Source organism: Pollachius pollachius, assembly GCF_949987615.1.
Source record: "Pollachius pollachius genome assembly, chromosome: 5".
Classification (NCBI taxonomy): domain Eukaryota; kingdom Metazoa; phylum Chordata; class Actinopteri; order Gadiformes; family Gadidae; genus Pollachius; species Pollachius pollachius.
Window position 1 is genome coordinate 7,827,874 of NC_136938.1, and position 22,500 is coordinate 7,850,373.

Sequence of the window (22,500 nt, forward strand, 5' to 3'; positions counted from 1 at the left end):
ATTACTCAACATACATATTTGAATACAGACACACGGCTGCATTGTAATGTGTTGAACACAGAATATGTAACACACACTCATGCATTTCAAGGACACAAGAGTAGGTGGGGGGGGCGGGGGTAAGTATACGCACACGGAAAGCACACACAATAAATACGCGCTTGCCTTTTTCGAGCTGTCAGAGGCTGTGTATGAGGTCCTAAATATTATGTGAGCTGACAGGTCCCCACCACCACTAGCTCCGTCTCTGTCTGCTTCAGTCTATGCATCATTGGTCACAAGACTGTTAGCTCCACGAAACATACACATATAAACAGCCCCTCTCTCTCATTCCCTCTCTCGCTCCCTCTTTCTCGCTCTCAACTTCACTCTCTATTCTCTCTCTCATCTCACTTTCTTCCTCTTCCCTTCACTCTCCATTTTTCAATCCTTTCCACTCATGAATACACATATGAAATGTGGTTAACTGTATTCCAAGTTAAAACTACAAAAATGAATATTGTGTATTAAGTATTATGACATTTTAGAATGCAAAATTGAATAACTCATAAGTGATTCAAATATACAATTATCTTTCTTTCGTAGCTTTTCTTTTTTCTGTCTCTTCCAGTGGTATTCTCTCTTGTCGCCAAATTCTGACACACAACACACACAGACACGTAAGAAAATGCTTGACCAAACTGTAGCACTAATAAGGAAATAGTAGCATGGTTTCACGCTGTGCTTTAAGTAGGGGCCATGCATTCCATCAAACACCGACCAAAACCGTCATACTGACGCTTGGTCCTGACATCAACATTCATACAGCTAGTAAGATCACGATGATTGGCAGTTTATCAGCAATGGAAGGGGGCTCCTATTTGACCGCGTGAGTGACAGTTTGTCACTATGGACATTGTTACATTACTATACATTACGATGTCCTCCTTGTACTAGTCACTAAGTAAAATCTTTGTGAACCCTTATGGATTGTTTCGAGAGTTCTACATGTTTAGCTTTGTTTTCCAGCAAAAGATCCTAATCCAACTGGAAAATGGTATTCATTACATAAAAAAAGTCTCAGAGTTGTATTAACTAATTTACAACCTGGGACTGGCAACAAACTTCCAGAGACTTTGCTTGAACTCCTTTATATTATGTTATCTTAACAGTACTAGTCGGCATACCAAACAGTAATATCAGACCTGATGATCGATGGGCCTTTCCACTGATATATATACGGCAAGGCCAGAAGTGAGGAATGACATTGTATTCATGGGCCATCAATCTGGCCGGGATCCCGCGGCCCACGCTGGAGTGGCTGTTAATTCATTTTAAAGGGACACTGAGAGGTGCGAGGGGGCCGTGCGATGGGTCCTGGCCCTGTGATTGAGATCCTGGAAGTGAAACTGCTTTATAGGCGTCTTAATGTAAAATGGCAGGGCCCTGCCACATTGCGTGATCTGTGGCAGACCAGGGGAAAGGGGGGGAACACGGGCGGCGCTCACACGCCAAGGTGATTCATCAACAATGACCTAATGAATCTCCGGGTGGTACGTGTGATCTTGTTTGACTTGAGTTTGTTTTGCTGGAGGACGATGGGGGTATCCTGACGCCACACACACACACACACACACGCACACCCACACACACACACACACACACACACACACACCCTTAGACAAAACAATGTAGTGCAGTTGATGAAAAAAAAGTGAAACACAAACATAACTGGGGCAAGGCACTGTGAGCACTGCAGGTGTATGTGGGTCTTCCTTCAGCGACTCCTAAATGATTGATATTATTCATCCATCTTTAATTGGATAGGATGTGGTGACATTCATATGGCTTGTAGGTCAGAGATATTAATGGGGACTCACAGACGCACGCATCCCCTGTGACTCCTAAAGACAGGGGGAATTATAATAAATCTATTTAGCAGACTCCCAAAGCATAACTAACGGAACGGCGACGAGGATCTACCAGACTAAAACCGTGCTCTATTAGTAACTCTCCTGTTTTCAGTTCCATTTCGTTCCGGGCATTGGGGGGGGGATTGGGGAGGGGGGTGGGGTGAGGGGGACGGGGACATGGAGGGGGAGGGGCAAGAGGTTGATTCCCTTGGAATTCTCCTTAGAAATCACGGCACTCAGACCTCATTCTCCTCAACAATGTCTCCGCAGAATTGATGAGCATTTAGGCATGACACCAATCAATTAGAAAGACAAATCCTCCATGTCGCTGGGTTGAGGGGCCCTATTCTGTTCAGGGAGACAGGCACTCTCCCACCCACCCCCCCCCAATGCAAAACACGTCCCCAATTTGTCAGGAACACAATAGCAGCTTGGGCAGACACGATTTGCATCATTGTGTTGACAACAAATAGGATTGATTGGGATATTGATTATTGCATTTCGTGGAAAAAAGAGATTTACCTGAAGAGGAGTTGAAATGGTTCATCAGTCAGATGGCTGGATTTATCTTCTGTGACCTTTGTTGAGATATCTTAGGATATCTATAAATGTGTTAATGAATGACTGTAACATGTTGCCATATGGTTCTGAGCTCAAGCACCATGCTTCACTTCTTTTTGTGTAAATGAAGGAAAATCAGTGGATCCAAACATCTAGACGGTTGAAGAACACATACACACACACACACACACACACAAACACACACACCCACAAACACACACTCAAACACCACTCAACAAAATAAGTTGGTTGCAAAATGAATATATGTATCACTTTTGCACGTGTTGTCCTGTAAACTATCTTCAATTATTTAATTATTAGTCATATTCTATGGAGTTAGGCAAAGCAGGAACTATCCAACCACCCACCAGACACCTGCACTCCACACAGACATCCAGGTTTGCACGTTCAGGGAACATGGAAGACCTGAGAGACATGGACTCTCACAGCGATGCTACTTATAGGGAACCGGGGGGGGGGGGATAAATATAGCTGCATGCTGCAACCCGTTTACACACATGCCCAGTCCTTACATGTTGATGGTGAAATACACCCCACAGAAAATAGGGCACGAAAGTAGACTTCCTATAGAATAGACCTGGAACTAAAGCAAATCACCTAAACAACGTCGATAAGTGGAACCTGTGCAGCATCCCGCCCTTTCTGACGGCTGGATGACGCCCGTTTCAATGGTCGCTGACAGCCATTTTGCATTCACCACCTGACTTTTCCCTTGGCCCGAAAGCACCTGCACACACACCTCAATTTGACCATGCAGATCAAGCTTCTCCAGCATCTCAACTAGATCAGTGTGCAAGGCTTGAATAATAATTTGTATAGAATTGGTTAAAGGAAAACAAGCCTTCACTATGCGTTGACATGCGTTTGCAACCATCCGTGCACACAGAGAAAACTAAATGTGCCAAGTTGCAGTAGAGGTCAAGTGGAATGGAAAGACAAGACATGAAGCAATGCAGGTCCATTGGAAGGAAACTTAATACGCACATCTTAAATTACAACCTTCTTACACTGACCTGTGCTCTTCAGCTCCACAATCTTGTATGAAATTGTGTGTGTTGGGTAATTGATCCGAGGTGGTATGGCACCACTTGTTTTAAGCGGTTTACTAAGACCTACTTGAGGATGAATCTCACTCGGCAACAGTTGCATAATAAGACACAAAATAAGGGCCAATTGATCATTAAGACGTCAATAAGTAGTTTGCATAAAATTATTTCCTTTAAATAGTCTATGTTTGAGGTGACACAGGGTTGGCTCATCAATAATGCAAATGAGCCATTAGGGCATTAAGAGGCTGTCTGTGGGAATGAGGGACCACCAGGCGTCAGTGAGTTAATATCCAATACACCCCTCCCGCCAGACAAGCCAATCACTGGGCTGGTTTCAGACACTGTTCCCGTCCGATGATGGAGGCCAGACATGTCCCAATACTTCGCTTTTTGGAAAGAAAAATGAAGGAAGACAAGGGTGCTCTTAATACGTCCAATTGGGTGAAATCGTCAACATATTCGCCACAGAATTTCAACACCGGCACTGGCAAAGTGTATCACTGTGACGAGCGCAGCGGTTGAATAAAACGAGGCAGATGTTGTTCTCACATGAGAGCGATTACAGACAATTACCGCTGGTAGAATACACCTAAGGAGACTCCCCTAAGAAGGGGCCAGTCAGAGTAGGCACCAGGCCATGCCCTCCATCTCAATCCATAGCTGGCCCTGGCTCCCAGCTCTAACCTTGAGACCACTTTCCCCTCCATCTCCACTTTCTTGACCTCCACCCGTCTGCCGCTCCGTCAATAACCAGAAGCCAGACTATAGGAGGAAGAAAGGAAATGTTTTCACAAACAAGCTGGGATCCATACGAAATGTATGGATTCATCACGAAAGTGATGAATCCATACATTTCGTAAGGAGTGATGTGTTCAAGAGTATGGATCCAAATGCATGAAGCATTATAAATTTAATTTATATTAGGATATACCTTTAATAACTGTTTAATTTAAAACACTTCCTTATTAGCTCATAGAAAGTTCGGAGAGGAAAACGCTCAGCATTTAGCCATTTTTTTGTATCCCAGGTGGAAATCTTGTGATTTAAAAGGCAGTGATGTTTTTGTAAGAGCTTTGACCATGTAGGCCTAGCTCAAAAAAAGGAAAATGTTTATACAGGCCACTTTTGAATAATACAAATGTTTAAGAAATGATCTTAGTAAATTTTGCTAATTTGTCATAATCATAATATATTATGATTTTATGTATATATGACAATGGCTTGGGTCAACTAGAAACTGATGGAGCAAACGCAATGATTTCAAGTACTAAAGAGCCACTTACTGGCACAATACGGTACTGCATCCACTCATTTCATTTAAATGTTATCTTTTTCTTTCTGGTCTCTACAAACTCTACATTGTTTTAAACGGCTGATTACAAGACATATATTCACCCCTTTCTTCACATAAATACCTTTAGACAAACAAACAAACACAGAGTCAGGCTAATCTGTTACTACCTCACCATCTAGATCTTTGTTTCATAGATCAAAGTTTGTCCACCACTCTCCTGCATACTCACAAAGTTCAATGATGGATATTGATTGGTCCACAGATCTTAATATCACCCTTAAAAAAAATCCTGTTGGCTAACTGATCCACCACTGAGAAAAACAAGTATTGATCGCTGCATCAATTCACCTATGCAAACTAAGCCAGCACCTAACACTATTTTTTTCTATTTCTCTGTGGCACATATTCCTAAATCAATGCATATAACAATGCCCCGATCAATAAATTTTTAAGATTATAGGATTGTTTGGTAAGAGTTTGGTCAACATACAGGACACAATGATGCAATTTTGATTGGCTTACGCACACACACGCACAGACACACAGACACACACACACACACACACACACACACACACACACACAGACACACACACACACACACAAACACACACACAAACACACAAACACACACACACAAACACACACACATACACACACACACACACAGAAACACACACACACACACACAGACAAACACACACACACAAACACACACACACACACACATACACACAGAAACACACACACATACACACACACACACACAGAAACACACACGCACACATGCACACAGAAACAGGCTTAACCAGCGTCAGAAAACAATAAAACAGTTGGCTAAAGTGACACGATCGCAACACGATCTTGGCGCTGTGGGCCGCATCCATACCCCTGGATGCCACTCGTGTGCCCATGCTCTGCCATCCTCCTCTGAATGCCAGTACACCAGGGGGCTCGTTAGCCTGCTATTACAGATGTGACGAGCACGCTATAATGGGCCAATTATCCCAAAACGTCGAAATTCTCTCCAAAGGAGAAGGGGTGTGTGATGATTAATGGTGAACACTTAAGGGGGAAGAGTTAGACAACGCAGTCGGATGGGAGAAAATATGTATCAGTCTGCCGCCACTGCAGATGCTTCCTCCCTCCTGACAACCGCAATTCATTTGAGATGCTATTAACATGCATAATTATGCTAATCAAGCAGTAATTAAGTGCCAATTCATCAGAGACCCCCTTTTTTGTCAGTAATTTCATCAAGCGCTGCTGTTCAACATTTATTTTTCATACAATGTTGTTGTTGTTTTTTACTACTCCTCTGTCAATCTCGTTCTCTCATTTCCTCTGGCCGCTGGCTTTATGTTGTTTACATGTGTAATCAAATTTCCCCCTCACACATTCACCAGTGAATTCAATGTTTAGAATGTCCTTGCCCGAACAAGAGCACCAGAACTGCTGCAGAGGATATTTCTAAACATTGAAACCATATATCTTTTTTTACAAGGTGTCCATCGAAACTCTGCGTGGATGCGCTATTCTTACCAAAATGAAAGAGCTTATGAAATCCCATAATTAAGTGTTACCTTTTACTTTTGTGTTATTACATTAGACTGGTAATTTTTGATTAACCAACAATTAATATGATTTCACCCACCATGTCCATTCACATGTTGACCAAAATTAAGACGCTCTGCGTTTGGGTTCTCGTTTGGTGTCTTTGTGTGTACTGCATCCCCATGCCTTATGACTCTGTTGCACCTGCATACATGAAAAAAGCAAAGTGTAATGGCATTCATCTTCCAACAGCACCTGGGGTCGTCAGACAGGTGTTCTCATTGGACCTGAAAGCCTTTGATGAGGTGTGTCTCTCCTGACCCTTTGTGATGGGACCCTGAGGTCGGGAAACGGTCTCTTCCCACTAACATGGGAACTGTTTTGAGGCTCAGCACTTTTCCCATCAGTATGTGGGCCCAAACAACCATCGTTTGGACATTGGTGGGCACTTGCCTTGCCCTTGATGACTCTCTTGTTCCCCATTTACTGAGCTATAAAGTGCACCAACTTCCTGTAATATTAAAGTCATTACTTGGTCTGTCTACCTGTCCTTCTGTTTCTATATTTGAGTATTTCTTTCAAGCAATGTGATCTGTAGGACACCTTTATATTTACCTCCTTCACCACAAAAATATCAGCATCATTCCCTTTTGCCCTCGTGGTATTAAATAACCTACGCATAATTTCTTTGAGGTTGAGGGCTTTTCAAATACATATCAGAGGAAGAGGACTGTTACAGATCATCAGGGCAGACGAGATCGCTGGAGACAGAAACCAGTCCTCCGTCCTCTGGTAATGTCCCATAAAGGAGATTGGTGTATCTCCTACTGATTGTGTTTATATTTGGGGGGACATGATGATGGAACTGAGGAAATCACAGTGAGGACATCAACTTCTTCACATTGGTGTCGTTGCGACCATTCCATTACAGAATGTCCCTCTACTGGATCTGCTCAAACAGACAGACAGACAGACAGACAGACAGAACATTTTACAGTATGAGAAACTAGTGTTCCGCACGGCTGGAAGAACAGATGTTTCACTGCATGTCATGTTAGCCACTGATTGATATGTTAAACATATCCGTGCCTGATGAGAACAGTTCTCCCAGTTGACTGAAGGACCTTCCCGCTAGGAAAGAGTGGCCCCAAGACAGTAAGAGAGGGGCCCGGGTTAAGGGTCAGTTAAGGGCCCTTTCGCAAGCTCTGTACATTGAGGGGGTCCGAAACCAAATGCAATCAATAGTGTTGGGTTGTTTCTAATTTAGTTTGAGCATTTGGACTTCTTCTGACAGATATTATTACACCCATTATGTGGTAACTGGGGTCTCATTTGCTTTCCCTCAATAACACACATTGATCTTATGTTGTGGGAGCTCACACGCACGTGAGTCCTGACACAGTGCTCTATCTTTAGTTGGTTGATGAGCTCCCTAAGTGTCTTAACTATAATTTTTTTTCCTGGCATTGATGGGCTCCACTCCTGTCACAGTGGCCTAGATACATTAGGTCATTGGCTTCCTGCTAAATTGATCCTCCTTGACCCCCTGGTTTCTATAACTGGTTTCTCTTCCCTCTTTTTTGCTCTTGTTCCTGCCACATGTTCTGTAAGTTGAATACAAAAGTTTAATCCTGCATCAAGAAATCCTGTTATATTCTAACCTCCTACGTTTGAATTGCAAGGGGTTCCCTTAAAATTCTCCTACCAAAATATTGAGTCATGCAAAAAGGTTTGCCAAACATTGTCCAGCGAGGAGAAATGCAGCCCGTTGGATACCAAATGACCACACAGGGTCAGAGACGCTGAAAGGTAGAAAGGGCTGCTTATCCACTCAACTTGGCTGCCCATTCAGAGGGTTCATCAGAGCGAGCCACCCTGCCACATCCGGGTGCAACCTTGGCTGACATAGTGACAGGCCGGTTAGAAGGAACGGTGTGCCGGAGACAGATGCAACGTCTGAGGCTGGGTGGTCGCCGGTGTAAAACACACGAAACAGCCTATCGGGGAGTCTGTTCTCCACACTAGGGGGCTGAGTCTGGCGTTTTGACATGGGGAAATCACCACTGGCGATTGAAAAAACCCCAGACTGCGTTTCTAAGCCTATAGGTTTCACAATATGTTTACATTGGAACTGAAACATTTTACTGTAGCATTAGTAAAAACATTGACTACTGCTTCAAGATAATAATATGAAATTAAAAAGAGAAAAACCGAGAAGACAACATTCCAGATGTAGCCATTTTGTTGTACATAAATCCAGCAGTGTTATTTGTTTCCATTTTAACTAAATTGACTGCTGCAGTGGGAGAATAAATTGTAACGACTGGCAAAGGGTTTGTGAATTATTTATCTAAAAATCATAAAATTGCATATATATTTTCCACTGTACCATTAATAAGTAACTTGAAATCCAATGAATGTCCCAATAGCTTTTACCTAATTAAAACAACAGATATCATTTTGCAAGGCAAGGTGTCACTCATAGCCCCATTTCCTTCACACAGCATTTTATGGCCATTCCTCCAAGAGAAATGTGACACAAATAATAGCTATTAAACTGTCAGCCAATGGACGCCAGAGCACATTACTGAAATTAGCTAAGATACATCATTGTAAACAAAGCAGTATTCTCACAACAATACCATGGTCAACAAAATACACACTATTATTAAATCCCTAGCAAGAACCAACACAATCAGAGAAACACACACCCCTTGCAACTATCAATTTCAAACATATGTGACTTGTGTGTGTGTCTCACACGCACGCACGCACGCGCACACACACACACACACACACACACACACACACACACACACACACACACACACACACACACACACACACACACACACACACACACACACACACCGGTAGCCCTATATAAAATTAGCGTTCGTTGTTTTTAATCCACAGGCAACACTGACACCTGCTGGCTTCACATGAGGTGGAACAGTTTATCTTGTAGTATAGATATTTTTTTCATTATTATTTCATTTTTATCATTCATCAAAAAATATATAGCTTAATTTGGAGCTCGATTGAACAATAAGGATTGTGGATCTTTATTGAACTTTCCCCTCTACCCATCGCATAAATATGCAAAGTATAGCTCCTATGCTAACCACATTGTTTTAATTCCTTTTTAACACGGCTCATTGACGCATGTTACACACTTATCGATGGCATTAATTTATTTATGAACTCGTCATTTGCAATCATTGATTAGGGCATCCTTAGGAGGGGTCCTAGGAGTGTAATGATATGCAGAGATAACAGATGCCCCCAATTATTGTGTTTTCTCTAATTGAGGCTGTGCTGTGTCGCAGCGAGAGATCAGGGGGTGGGGAACTGCCGCCCTGGGATTATCCCCGAGAGCAACCGGCAAAGCACCCACAAACGCCCCTGCTTCGATTATACCGGTGCTGTCATGTTTTATTATACCCGTAATATAACATTGAGTGACCAATTCCCTGCCAACTGCCAATTCAATGTTCTGTCATATTACACCACAAACAACAATAGTATAATGCTAAGCCATTCAGAAAATCGAATGAAACCAGAACCATATGTTAAATCGTTTCATAGGTCTAGCCAACATACTTTTATTAAACACATCATGGTCATAATATTCACTGATTATTCATGAATTGTTGATTCCATTGTGTATATCAAATCATTGACTTAAAAAATTTAGAATTATTATACAAAAATTAAAAATTATGCATATTTAATCTAAAGCCCTACACCTTTAACTGCAGCAGCGAAGGGGGCGGGGGGGGGGCAGTCAGAAGAAATCAATGGTAGATTTAAATAAATAGGATCTGTAGAATACATGGACCTATTAAGGTAGAACAGGGCCCCTAGTTTTCAAGCCTCTTAGAATAACTCTTAATTAATTAATTAAGAATTAATATTAAAAGTAGGCCTACTCATGGCTAAGTAGGAGTAGATAGGGACTATTCCAGTTTTTCTTTGAGCATCAATACCGACTCTGAATTAGTCTCGCGAGACCAGTCGCGCCTATGGAACTGTTTATTTACTGTCGCAGATACCGTCGCAATGTATGGACTGGACTTTGACTTTGGCACATAGTTCCATGGCGGGCACAAGTCCGTAACTAATGGCACAGTTCTGACTCCATACTAATGCTGCAATCATAATGTTGTGATGGCCTACTCCGAACCATACCTATTATTATGTTTCTTCCAACTTTAACTGAGCTAACTTGATTTTGGAGATCTCTGAATCCCCTTCCACTTGTTTTCTCACTAAACTAAATGAAAGGTCTAGAAACCCGCTCCTTGTTTTCCCGCTCCTTTGATTATAAACTCATCAAGGTAACAAAGAGCTAATAATGGACAAGGTATGTAGCATCATATCACTTTGCATTGGATCATAATAGCCGACACATGACTCCAAATAACGTTAGTTGGAGTCATATATCTTAAAATACTAAACCTATTATAAAGGAAAGATAGACTATTGTGGGAAATAGAGGAGAGATACATATTAGGTAAATTAATAAATAGATAATATAACAAATTCAGAGATAACGATGGAGAACCTCACTCTCCCAGCCATGTCATGCTGGCACCATCATTATGCACTACAGTACTACATTAATCATCCTTAAAATAGCGTGTACAATACTGTTAATGATATTTTATTGATATATGGACCTATGCATCTAACCTTTTACTTGACAGACGATTAGGTTCATTTGTTTAGTTATTTTCAAAATGATGGGTTTTGAGACGGAGGCTCCATGTGGCTCTAATTAATTGAAGCAAATATGAAAACGAATAACATTGTTTTCTTTGTCTCTGCAGCTTTCTGATCCACCACCTGAACCGTCTCACGTGCACTCCAACCTGGACACTGGAGAAGAGGAGGAAGGCTGCCGCGGTCCTGTTTGGACCAGCTATAGGGAGACCCCTGGTGGCCTGCACGCCCTCCAACCGTTTCGATTCTCAGTGAGGTATGTTAATATGGGTTCTTATGGAGGAATATGTTTGGACTTGAGTGTCAATACACTTTATTCTATAAACTTTATGCACGTTATTTTATGTATTGGTTTTATGCTTAGAGTTAATTTCTAGCATTTAGTACCTTGTCAGTTGACTCAATCAAGATGTACCCTCAAACTAATTTGGGGCAGCAAGCAGAGAGAGGCTCCAATGCTTAAGGTATTACATGTTACAATGGCGAATATGATGGCCACACAGTTGGGAGAGAGAGAGAGAGAGAGAGAGAGAGAGAGAGAGAGAGAGAGAGAGAGAGAGAGAGAGAGAGAGAGAGAGAGAGAGAGAGAGAGAGAGTGTGTGTGTGTTCAGCACTCGCCAACACACGCAAATGGCAGGTCTCCAATATAAATGGAACCAGCAGTCTGAGAAAGAAGATTGGCAATCAACATCAATGCCCAATCACCCAGTGGCCGCCCCAAAGTAAGGTCATAGTCCGACCTCAAGCAACTGTGTGTACCCTTCATCTCTAGTTCTTGCGAGCAAGAATTAGAAACTAGATATTCTTTAGAATAAGATGGTTATTTATTTTCTGGTATAAACCATATACCTGTTCTTTAAACCAGTTTTGACATATTGTTGACGTTGAATAAATAGTTCTACAGTACTTGGTATAAACTTTGCCTGGCAGTTATCTCCAAGGATAATTCTAGCCTTGTTTCATTGATTCTATTAAATACAGGCCTTGCTACTTCGTATGCAACTGGATATATAGTAGGGCAGTGCCCGTCCAAAACACGTCCAAAATCACGCTCGACTGTGCACTTTCTTGGGTCCTCGTAAATGCACAGGCAAAGTGGGATGACAGACAGAGATTCATCTAATTATAGTTAGATTAAATAGATATTTGTGTTCTGGGTGATATTTAATAGGATGAGGGATATGCACTCTAAAATGAAACAATACTCTTTGTGTCTGATTCCACTAATACATTTTATTGATCTTGAAGTACCTGGAAAAGAGGTAAATAATCACGTCCGTCTACATTCGAGTTTGATTGCATCTTCATTTCATACCAGCAGAGGGCAGTATAAGGATTTATAGGAACTAGATGAGCTGTAGGCCTACGAATAGAAAAACGATCCCTACAAAAGTAGGAAATTAACCTTTGGTATAGAAAGTGTAATATCTTAATTATTTTTATATATTTATGAACACACAGTTTTCTGTTATTTATAACTGCATTTGCGTTATGTTACTTCCATAAGTACACTTTGTTCTGTTTATTTCATTCCACACCTCAAACACATTAAGTACAAGGGTAAATTGTGCTAATAGATAAATAAAGTTATGCATCATAAGGCTGGCAATATTCCAATACAAATCAGGAGAACATTGATATGTTCCTATACAGCATCAACAATAAAAGACATTACATTAAAACACGAGTGAACATCTGGAAGGCCACTCTGTAAGGAATGCAAATAATGGCAAAAATAGTTCATTCTAAAAGAAAGAAAGAAATAAAGAAGGTACGGCTCATAGGATTCATCCTCACCGTTACGCTACTGTCATTTATTCCTGACCTGGGAACAGCTGGTTATGCAGAAGTGGCTAGGGTTCTTCTGCTTGTTACATTGGTATTTAGATAGTACATCTTAGCACTTTACACCAAATGAATGCGTTGTTGGCGTCCAATAATTAGCAATGCAGACAAACAATGTCAACTCAAGTGCAAATAGAGTTTTCATTTTCTATATCCTAAAAAACAGTTGTATGCCAAATCTTAATCTATTTATCTGAATTATATTATTCTCATCTTGACATCTGAAGTTGTAGTTCAGAAGACCATTTGTAATCTAAATGTGATGCTGGCTCATGTATTCTTAGCTTTGAGAGTGTTTTGTCTTTCTTGAGCAGGCTTTCTATTGGATTATCCTACGATATCCATCAATCTGGTTTGCATTTTGGACATAACATCTGCCCAAAAATATAACCGAACCACAACATGTCCTGGTTCATATGAGTGGCAACGGTTGTCGAGGTTTAAAAAATAATCCATTTGGTAATCATGTTGAGGCCTCAGCATCAACTCAGTACGCCAGCCTTCTCCTGCCTCTCAGACTGTCTGTCCAGCAAGGGGCTGAGATGCCTCATCCCTGAGTAGGGTCGATAGAAGACCCCATTAGCGGGGACAACTCCGCTGTCGATCGGGCAGATGTAGTCGGCAGTGTCATCGGGCTTCTTCTTCCTCAGGTGGCTGAACTGGGTAAAGCCTAACTTCTTTGGCTGTCAACAAAAACAACATAAGGAATTAATGCCTGAGTTATTGTATACCTGGACTCTCCTTACAGTTAACCGGCCAGCACTCCATCCCCATAGACATTACTTTGATAAAGTAAAGGATTTTAAAAGGTTTTGCCTGTATGTATGTATGTTGATTATGGTACCCATTGCACTTCTGATCAGATTTCTTCCTTGATAATTAAGGGAGGTTTTTCTTGCCCTCTGAGGGGCTAAGGTCAGGGGGGTGTCATAAATATGTGGCCTGTTAAGCCCCTTGAGACTACCTGTGATTAAGGTCTTTACAAACAAAATTGAATTGAATTAATGCCCTGGACTGGACTTGTCGCATCGCACATAGTAGTCCGGGGGTGACAGTAGTGACTTGTGGCTTGTAACCGGAAGGTTGCTAATTCGATCCCCAGCTCCTCCTAGCTGGGTTAGCTGAGTGTCAAGGTGTCCCTGAGCAAAGCACCTCACCCTGACTGCTCCTGACGAGCCGGCTGTCGCCTTGCATGGTCAACACCGCCGTCAGTGTGTGAATGTGTGCATTAACGGTGGTAAGTCACTTTGGATAAAAGCGTCAGCAGGATCCCCTACATTGTCAAAGTGAATGGCCTGCAGCGAAAAAGCTCCTCACCCTGACTTTGGCGGTGGTGGTGAGCGGGACGTGGCCCGTGGCGTTGGCGTACTCGCGCTTCTCCTGCGTGGCCTGGGCGCCCACCAGGGAGGAGAAGGCGCTGGCCAGGTGGCGACGCAGCAGGGTCTTCTGGGGGGGGATGTTCAGCAGCAGGGCCAGGGTCTCCGCGCTGAACCGGGGCTCCAGGATCTGGAAGGATCGAGAGGGAGAATGGTCATGATGTGACGTTCACCCCCATTCAAGGTTCAAGGTCCTTGAGTATCAGGCTCCTTCAACAAAGCAATATAACAATAAAAAGTGAAAGGGAAACACAAACTGGACATGAAATAATTAGAATAATATAATAATAATAATAATAATAATAATAATAATAATAATAATAGCTGTAAACAATATAGAATACTGGACGTGAAATAACTGAAATAAAACAAAAATATAACAAGCAGCTGTAAACAAAATAGAAAACTGGACATGAAATAATTAGAATGAAATAAAAATATAATAATAACTGTAAATGAAATAGAATACTGGACATGGAATGTAACAATGTGAACAATATAACAACCAGTGTTGGAGATAACACACAGCAGATGCTGCGTATAGAAACCCGTATATGAGGTCAGTGTTTGTTCTTTTACTTTCTCCTCTCGTGTTTACTTACAACAAGCCCACCGTGCACTCCACTTCCACGGAGGTTAGGAGCGTACTCTGCCAGATCGACTGCCCGAAGCCACTCCATCACGCGATGGTTCGACCACTGCACCACCTCGGACGGAGAGGGCCTCTTCTAAAGATAGCCCAGAGAGATTGTTTTAGCTTATGACCCTCTTGACATGTCACGGGGCTCATCGCCTTTTAAAAAAACATCCATGCGTGGCATTGTGTTGAATCTGCTTCCAGCCAGGCCTACCTCTTCGGCTGGTCTGCGGCGGAGGCAGTGGGGGTTGAACTTGTTGGCATGTAGGACATGAATGGCACATTTAATACTCAGGTGATGGAGCTGACTGGTGACCTTCAGGGTCAAGAGGTCATTCTGGTCGAAGAGAGAAAGACAACAAGCCCATTGAGGATACTCTGACAGAGTTTAAAAAACAGTCCAATGGTGAGTATTTATAACTCTTGTTTGAGATTAGAATGCCATATGCTCTAAAGCCGGGAGAAAGAATGTGTCGGGTTTATGTGCAGAACATGAGGGTAAAACAAAATACGGTGACGAAAAAAGACATGCATACTTTAAGTCTTGTAAAAGCCGAAAAGGCTCATATCATGTGTCACAGGATCACAGGATCTTGTGTGGTGAGAGCAGCTTTGTCACTGATTGGGTGTATACTTCAGATCATCAGACTGGAGTTTGGTGCCGGATCATTAATCAAAGCTTGCTTGATGTGCTGATTGGATTGGCTGGCTCTTACCACTGTGAGGTACTGTATCATGCGACCATCCACCCGCGCCTCATGGAACTGGTCTTTGTACTGAGGCAAGCCGATGTCATCCAGCCACCCTGCAAACCGGTCCCAGATACTTATAGAGTGATTTCACAGTGGAGTCGCAAATTACCGCTAAATATGTTTGCTTTGAATCAAAGACAGAAGATGTCTTCGTTTCTTTCCGAGTTACAACTTTCCACCATGTTCTTCCAAGAGTGCATGTTTTCACTCCTTATATTCGTAAGGAAGCACTTACTGGTGACCCAGATGTGGTCCAGTTCGGAGGACTTCTCCACCACTTTGGTGCTGAGTGCCTTCAGAGCTAGCTGCAGCTTCTTTCTATGCAGTGGGTGCTTAATGCCCATCTCCTGGGGGGTTGTTTGACAGTAATACTTAAGTTAATTATTGTTCATTGATTTTAACATTGCTGTACATGAAATATTAGCCTGCAATGAACAAAAACATTTGATGTTAAGATACCGGATTGTAAACGCTTTTGAGCCAAACTTCCTAACCTTCTCGTAGTCCTGGGGGGAGGCGGAGAGCAGGGTCTGCCCGTTGTCCACCCACTGCCTTGTGAGGTTCACATACTGGGCCAGGCCATAGTCCTCCAGCCAGCCACACACCTGCTCCTTGCTCCACTGGCCAAACGGTGTGTTCATATCCCTGACAATAGACATTTCGTAAGCCTCATAGCATAATTGCCTCAGTCATATTTTGACCATATTATGGTATATGGCCTATCTCTAATCTACTCTACTCCCCTAACTAACGCTGCTGATTCGCTGTGCCTCATTGAATGAATCCTGAGCCCTTCAGAGTGCTTTTTACCTTCCATAATCACTCATCTATTTGAATAACACATCTCTGACGCTAAATACAAGATGAACCTTAAAATCTGACGACGGCAATTATGCTATGAGGCTAACGATTGGTTAACCATGAGTAAAGATGTGATAAAAGAGCAGTGGTTTGTTCCTCCATAGTGATCCACGAGGCCTTACCTTGAGGAGCTGTGGGACTCTGGGGTCCGGGTCAGCCTGGGCCCAGCCGTAGCACGCAGCCCCCCTCTCTGAAACTGACCAGCGCCAGGGTCCGCTCCCTGGAGGCCCCCAGACTGGGTTCTGCGCAGTCTGTCAGGAAAACATAACCGTCACTTATGAGCCTTAGCCAGGCATCGTTCCCAACGGTTACCGCTCCAAGCGTGGTGTCGTAAACATCTGGAACCTGGTTCCAATGCACTGGTCCCCCGCCGTGATGAAGACAAAGCACAAAAGAGCCACGCTGACAACACACTCACTTGCCCCAGAGCTTCCTCAGGCTTCTGTTGGTCTTGAGGTATTCAGGAGAACCCACGGCCCTGTCGCTGGCTGGGGCGCCCGCCTCGGAGCTCCCAGTGGAGCAGTCACTGCCTTCTGCGTTTCCTTTATGAGAATCAACAGAGCCCAGAGTCAACATATGCGGAAATAACACGTGTTTTAGATTATATTGTGGGGGATTGACTGTGACTTTGAAAGTGAAGCATGAATATAGCTATGGATGAAGAATAGTCTTGGCAAAAATATACACTGGCACTGGTTGGAGAAGCCTTTCTTCTTTATGTTGTGTATGGATTCATGGGTACATTAATACATTTATTTATCTATCATATCAATAGTGTTTACCAAAGGTTATGAAAGTCCTATTAACTCTTAAGCATTAGACCTTTAGCAGTAAACCATTTGCTCCCGGCTGTGTTCTACATTATATTCCATCCAGGGAACCATAGGCTACAGACTATTAAGAGAGAAAATTGCTCATTGGCTCAGGGCCTGTGGTGGGGTAAAGTAAAGCAGTTCCAGCTGAACGTGTACGTGATATTTCTGGTTAAGGCTGCAAAGCCAAAAGCCCGCACTGCGCATCTCATCAGAAAGGGAATGGGGTGGAAGTTGGGAGTTGAAAGTCATTTATGGAGATTATATTCGGTCTTGGGTGGGGCAGGGTAAGGGTGGTCAATCAGACCGAGGGGTGTGGTCCCTCTTCTTCCACCAAGCCTGTGCCCACTGGCCTCCAATATTAGCCATAATCATAAAGGACACCACGCATCTGGTCAGGGAAATGTGGTTAGGCTAAAATTATAGTCACAAAACGTCACTCACATGGATAAGTAAGTCGTGTAAGTACGTCAGCTGGGATTATTGCTATAGCTCTCTGGTTCTCAATGTTTACCACTGGGTTTGCTCCGGTTGGAGTCTCCATCCTCGCTGCCGTGTGGAGACGTGCGGCTCTGGGTGTCACTGGAGCTCTCTCGCTCTCTCTCTCTCTCCCTGTCCTCGCTCTGCTCCGACAGAGAAGCGTTAACAGGTGGCGTGTCCGCATGATCGCTCTGCAGGAAAATTTAATCACAAGGCAGGCTCAACGCTTTGCTATCAAAGATAATAACCTTTAAATAGCGATACGGTTATCATAGCAGAGAGGCTGGGAAATATTTGATGAGAGCTTTTGTTGTGTGTCATTATTGAAATATTCATGGACAGGTTCTGAATTCATGTCGTGCATGGTTAAATGAAATACCTTTTCTAATGGTCCATTTGGCAGGTCATTCGTGCTACTTGATAAAGTCTGTGTATCTGTCCTGCAAAATGTAGAATTGAGAGTTAATGAGGTTAATTATCTTAGGAATTAATTCATATGATGTTTGTTGTGGGAAACATGAGTACCTTGTATTAATCTCCTTCTGAACTGATGCAATCGATGTGTTTTGAGAAGAAAGGCTGCTCGTGGAGACCTGGAATAAACATCCCATAATAATATAAATGTTAACATATATGGTACAAGTCCAAGTCACAGCATTGTATAGCCCGGGTATAATCGTCTCCTTAGACTTCAGTAATCAGGCACTACAAGGCTCTTTCAAGGCTTTCATTAACACCATGACACCAACTGACATGTCGTTACCCACCTGAGATTTCACATCTTCAGACTTTGAGCTGGAAGAGTCCACATTCCCCATCATGCCCCCCTGCTCCTCTTCCTCACTGCTGCTGGACGCAGTCCTCCTATTGGACAATGATCGGATAGTGGGTGGAGCTACGATAAAAAGAAAATCAAAGGATCATTAGCTATTATACAGAGGCCTAACAATGCTCCTAAGCTAAAGAGTGTATTTCAAAGGGATCAAAGACTTCAATGGAAAAGGCAGCAGGTAATAAGCAGGCAGTGGGACTATTTACGTTGTCTGGCGGTGTAGGGGACCTCTCTGAATTGTCGGCACTGTTTCAGGAGCATTGTGAGCTCCTCAATGCGTTGGTTCTGCGACAGGTAAACACAGAAGATCGTGGCATCCCCGTTAAAAAGAAACATCTGGACGGTGGTCCTCACACTTTATACCAAACCACCCCAGCTAAACAAACACCATGCCCCCTTCACACAGCCTTTTCATCACAGCACGACGGAGAGAGGGGATGGACATGGGCCGGGCTGGAAACATGAGTGAGGCAGCTCTTTGGAGTGTGTGTGGGTCTTTGAAGTGGTGCCTGTGCCTGGTTTTACCATGTTTCCTTCAGTGCAGCTGAGTCCAAAATTAGGGTTGGCAGATAGAGAACTACTACATGTGGCTATGCCTAAAATGGCTCTGCTTTGTGTGTGTGTGTGTGTGTGTGTGTGTGTGTGTGTGTGTGTGTGTGTGTGTGTGTGTGTGTGTGTGTGTGTGTGTGTGTGTGTGCCACGTCTGTACCCAAATGTTAGTCTTTAAAGATCCAAAGGTTGTGTGTCTGTGTGTGTGTGTGTGTGTGTGTGTGTGTGTGTGTGCGTGAGTGAGTGTGCGTAGGAGTCTGGGCGTGTGTGTGGTACATGGCCCATACAAAAGGCCCTCTGTGCTGTGAAGGATTAAGGGCGGAGCCTGGGAGACATGGCAGCATCCCAAAACAGTTACAACTGTCTAACCACTAACATATCAATGCAGCTTCGCAAGGCAGCTCAAAAGAGAGTGGATATAGTACATTAAGCACCCTATACGTCCTATCCAAACACACAAAGTGCTGAAGGAGCTGAAAAACAGGCTCCATTCACAGTTACCTTCTCCTCATTGGCGGCTATCAGGGTCTCCATTCCAGTTCTCAGCTTCTGCAGTTCCAGCTCTATAAAGAGAAACACCATGCCAATCATCTGTGCAAACATAGCGGCTGAAATAGGTCATGCCAAATGAAGTACTAGATGTTTCCTATGCAAACATAAGACGACAAGCGCTATGCAGAAGAGTCCTGATTGAAGTCCATTTCCAGGAACAAAAGCAAAATGAAAGCAGGGAAGTCTAATTCCATACGGATGAACATGAAAATCAAAAGAAAATGTTTTGCTACAAATGTTAGATTATACACAAAAGTCCACCAGCATTAATAGAAAGGGGTGATTATTTGGAGAGCTATTGCCAAACAAAACCCAGATGCTTCCTGTGCAGAAACAGAGGAGATGCTGTCTACACTATATGATACGAAAAGGTCAGGGCAAAGGCAAATAATCAGACCGTGTGGGCATGAACGAATGCAGCACAGAGAGGGCCCTGGGTGGATTGGCAGAGTTTAAAGGAAGCACGTACCTCTCTCTGGGTTCTCATTAGGAAGACAGGGCCTGGCCATGAGCTGAGTGTTCAAGTTATCAATCTCTGTGTTCTTGCTGAACAGCAGCTGCTGGAGGCAGCTGATCTCGACCTGCGGGTAACACACAGAGCAACGTTGCAATTGAAAACACTTTTGGGCACTTGGAGAGAAAATAACAAGATAAGGACCTCCACCGAAGGACAAATTGTGTTTGTCCATGTGTCTTTAAGCACACCTCTTACAACTGAGACTCAAATAACAGACTTGTTAAAGCTCTTTCAACGACAAAAAAACATTAAACAGTGGCATAAATGCCCGTTCTATAAGAAGAGGGGATAGAAAGATCATGATTTTTTTTCCACACTGGTGTATATATATATATAACTACCACAACACATTCCCAATAACTGCTAATGAACCTTGAAGGACTATTTATTGTCCCAGCACTGTCTTGAGATTTATAGGGAGAGAAGAACAGCAGATGGCTAAGAAGTTAATTTATTGCCTGATCTCTTTCCCAGAGCTTAAGTAAGGAAAAAAAATTTATCTAACATAAACATATAAGACGACAAAGAGGTCCCAGAGCAGTGATTCAAGATGTAGAGTTATCGGTTTGAGTTCTAGTTTCAGATGCTACATTGTTCTAGGAATCTAGGCAAAGGACCAAATTATGTTTCAATAAGTTGTTGATGACGTTGAAGGTCACCTGAGATGAGCATGCACACTGAAGTTCAATTGAGACGAGATGGCATTTAAAGGGGGATTGAGTCTGGCATAGTGGAAGCACGGTTTAAGAGTCTGGCTCACCACCTTTACTTATTTTTCCACCCATAAACCTCAGAGAACCTCTGGCCAATGAACTGAGCCACGATCCACTGATTACAGCCACGGAAAGACACAGGAAAGAATAGGTACCGGAAGGTAGAGACAAGGGGAAAGATTGTGTAAGTGACCGAAAGGAGAGAAGAGCTTACCTTCAAAATATTATATTAGAGTTTAAGAGACCATCATTTCAAAAACAAACTCAAAAAGATACAGTAAGTCTACGAGTTAATACCATGGAACCATGCCAAGATAAACAAGAACGAGTTTCAAATATAATGGGCTGTCATTATATCTATTTCTACCTACAAAATTGTTCTCAGGTTTCTTAAGAAAACACAGTCCCCATGAATGAGTAAACTGTGAGAGAGAGAATGGCTTATTTCAAACTGGCTGGAGCATCGGATTGGACTCCAGTTCGGAAACTAGTTTGTGACTAGACCGTCTGCATGGAAGCTGCTGGGCAGCGATTGCGTTTATTCTAAAAACAGAGCGTGGAAGAAGAAAGAAACTCATTCCACCTTGGTTGCTTTGAGTTTCTTCTCATACTGCGACTTCTGATCTTCCAGGACTTCCACTCTGTCTTTGAGGAAGCGAAGCTCCTTTAACAATACCTGCAACAGAGGAATAGATCAGTTTCACTGCAATTATCTCTATTTTTCAGTCTCTTTTGGCTCAATATCTTACCACCACATTAGCACTGTGTAATTTCACCACTCCACACCACACCACAGATTAGGTAGTAGCTATTGCCCAACTGAATTACGACCAAAGCCGTGCAGAAATTGCGGATGCATAATGCGATAATGTGACCATTATGGTTTAAGACAAGGAGCGTTGTTAACATAATAAGTTCCAAAAATATGAATTCTCTCAATGTGGTAGACACCATGCTGTTGGCCGGAGGTCATGCACACTGGGGCTGCCTACACTCTGTTCTCCACACTGGCAGGTGGCGTCTGCGTTTGACCAGCTTTCTCCTAAGTTGTCATTGTCCTCATTCTCATCAGAACTGCCTGAGGCATCCGCAAGTGGGTGCATCTCCCCTGGGCCTCTGTCACAGGAAAGCCCAAGGGCCGAGCTCTGGCCTTCATGGGAAGCAGGTGGGCAGCTGGCCTGTACTGAGTCTGTCTGGATGTCTGCCTGGATATTCAGGGTTCTTTGCTCCTGGATCTTGCTATTGATCTCCTCCTGGAATTTACACATCTGCTCCTGCAGCTCGCTAATGAAATTTACGACATGCTAACAGATTCAAGGGGAGGGAAGGAATGAGGGGATGAGAAGTAAGAAAATACAGGTTAAAAAAGAGAAAATAAATGATACGGTCTGCCTGGTCTGTCTGGAATGCATGTCGGTGTCATAAACAATCGCATGAGACTTAAAATAAGTTCAAGATAATGATAACAATATATAATA

The 22,500-nt window shown here is 42.9% G+C and overlaps 1 protein-coding gene across 1 annotated transcript in view; it reads right to left on the minus strand.

Moving 5' to 3' along the window:
• Window positions 1-12,416: 12,416 nt before the first annotated feature.
• The window catches only part of ppfibp2a (PPFIA binding protein 2a), a 15,753-nt gene continuing 5,669 nt past the window's right edge, over window positions 12,417-22,500 (minus strand). The window contains exons 4-20 of the mRNA XM_079736095.1: window positions 21,606-21,698; window positions 20,262-20,373; window positions 19,742-19,803; window positions 18,898-18,976; window positions 18,627-18,754; window positions 18,385-18,452; window positions 18,239-18,299; window positions 17,894-18,050; window positions 16,986-17,109; window positions 16,690-16,818; window positions 16,201-16,351; window positions 15,942-16,053; window positions 15,671-15,759; window positions 15,169-15,291; window positions 14,920-15,045; window positions 14,259-14,447; window positions 12,417-13,624 (exon numbers count right to left, since the gene is read on the minus strand). Of these exons, the coding sequence (XP_079592221.1) occupies window positions 13,424-13,624; window positions 14,259-14,447; window positions 14,920-15,045; window positions 15,169-15,291; window positions 15,671-15,759; window positions 15,942-16,053; window positions 16,201-16,351; window positions 16,690-16,818; window positions 16,986-17,109; window positions 17,894-18,050; window positions 18,239-18,299; window positions 18,385-18,452; window positions 18,627-18,754; window positions 18,898-18,976; window positions 19,742-19,803; window positions 20,262-20,373; window positions 21,606-21,698 (2,004 nt within the window). The 3' untranslated portion in view covers window positions 12,417-13,423. The remainder of the gene's footprint in view (window positions 13,625-14,258; window positions 14,448-14,919; window positions 15,046-15,168; window positions 15,292-15,670; window positions 15,760-15,941; window positions 16,054-16,200; window positions 16,352-16,689; window positions 16,819-16,985; window positions 17,110-17,893; window positions 18,051-18,238; window positions 18,300-18,384; window positions 18,453-18,626; window positions 18,755-18,897; window positions 18,977-19,741; window positions 19,804-20,261; window positions 20,374-21,605; window positions 21,699-22,500) is intronic.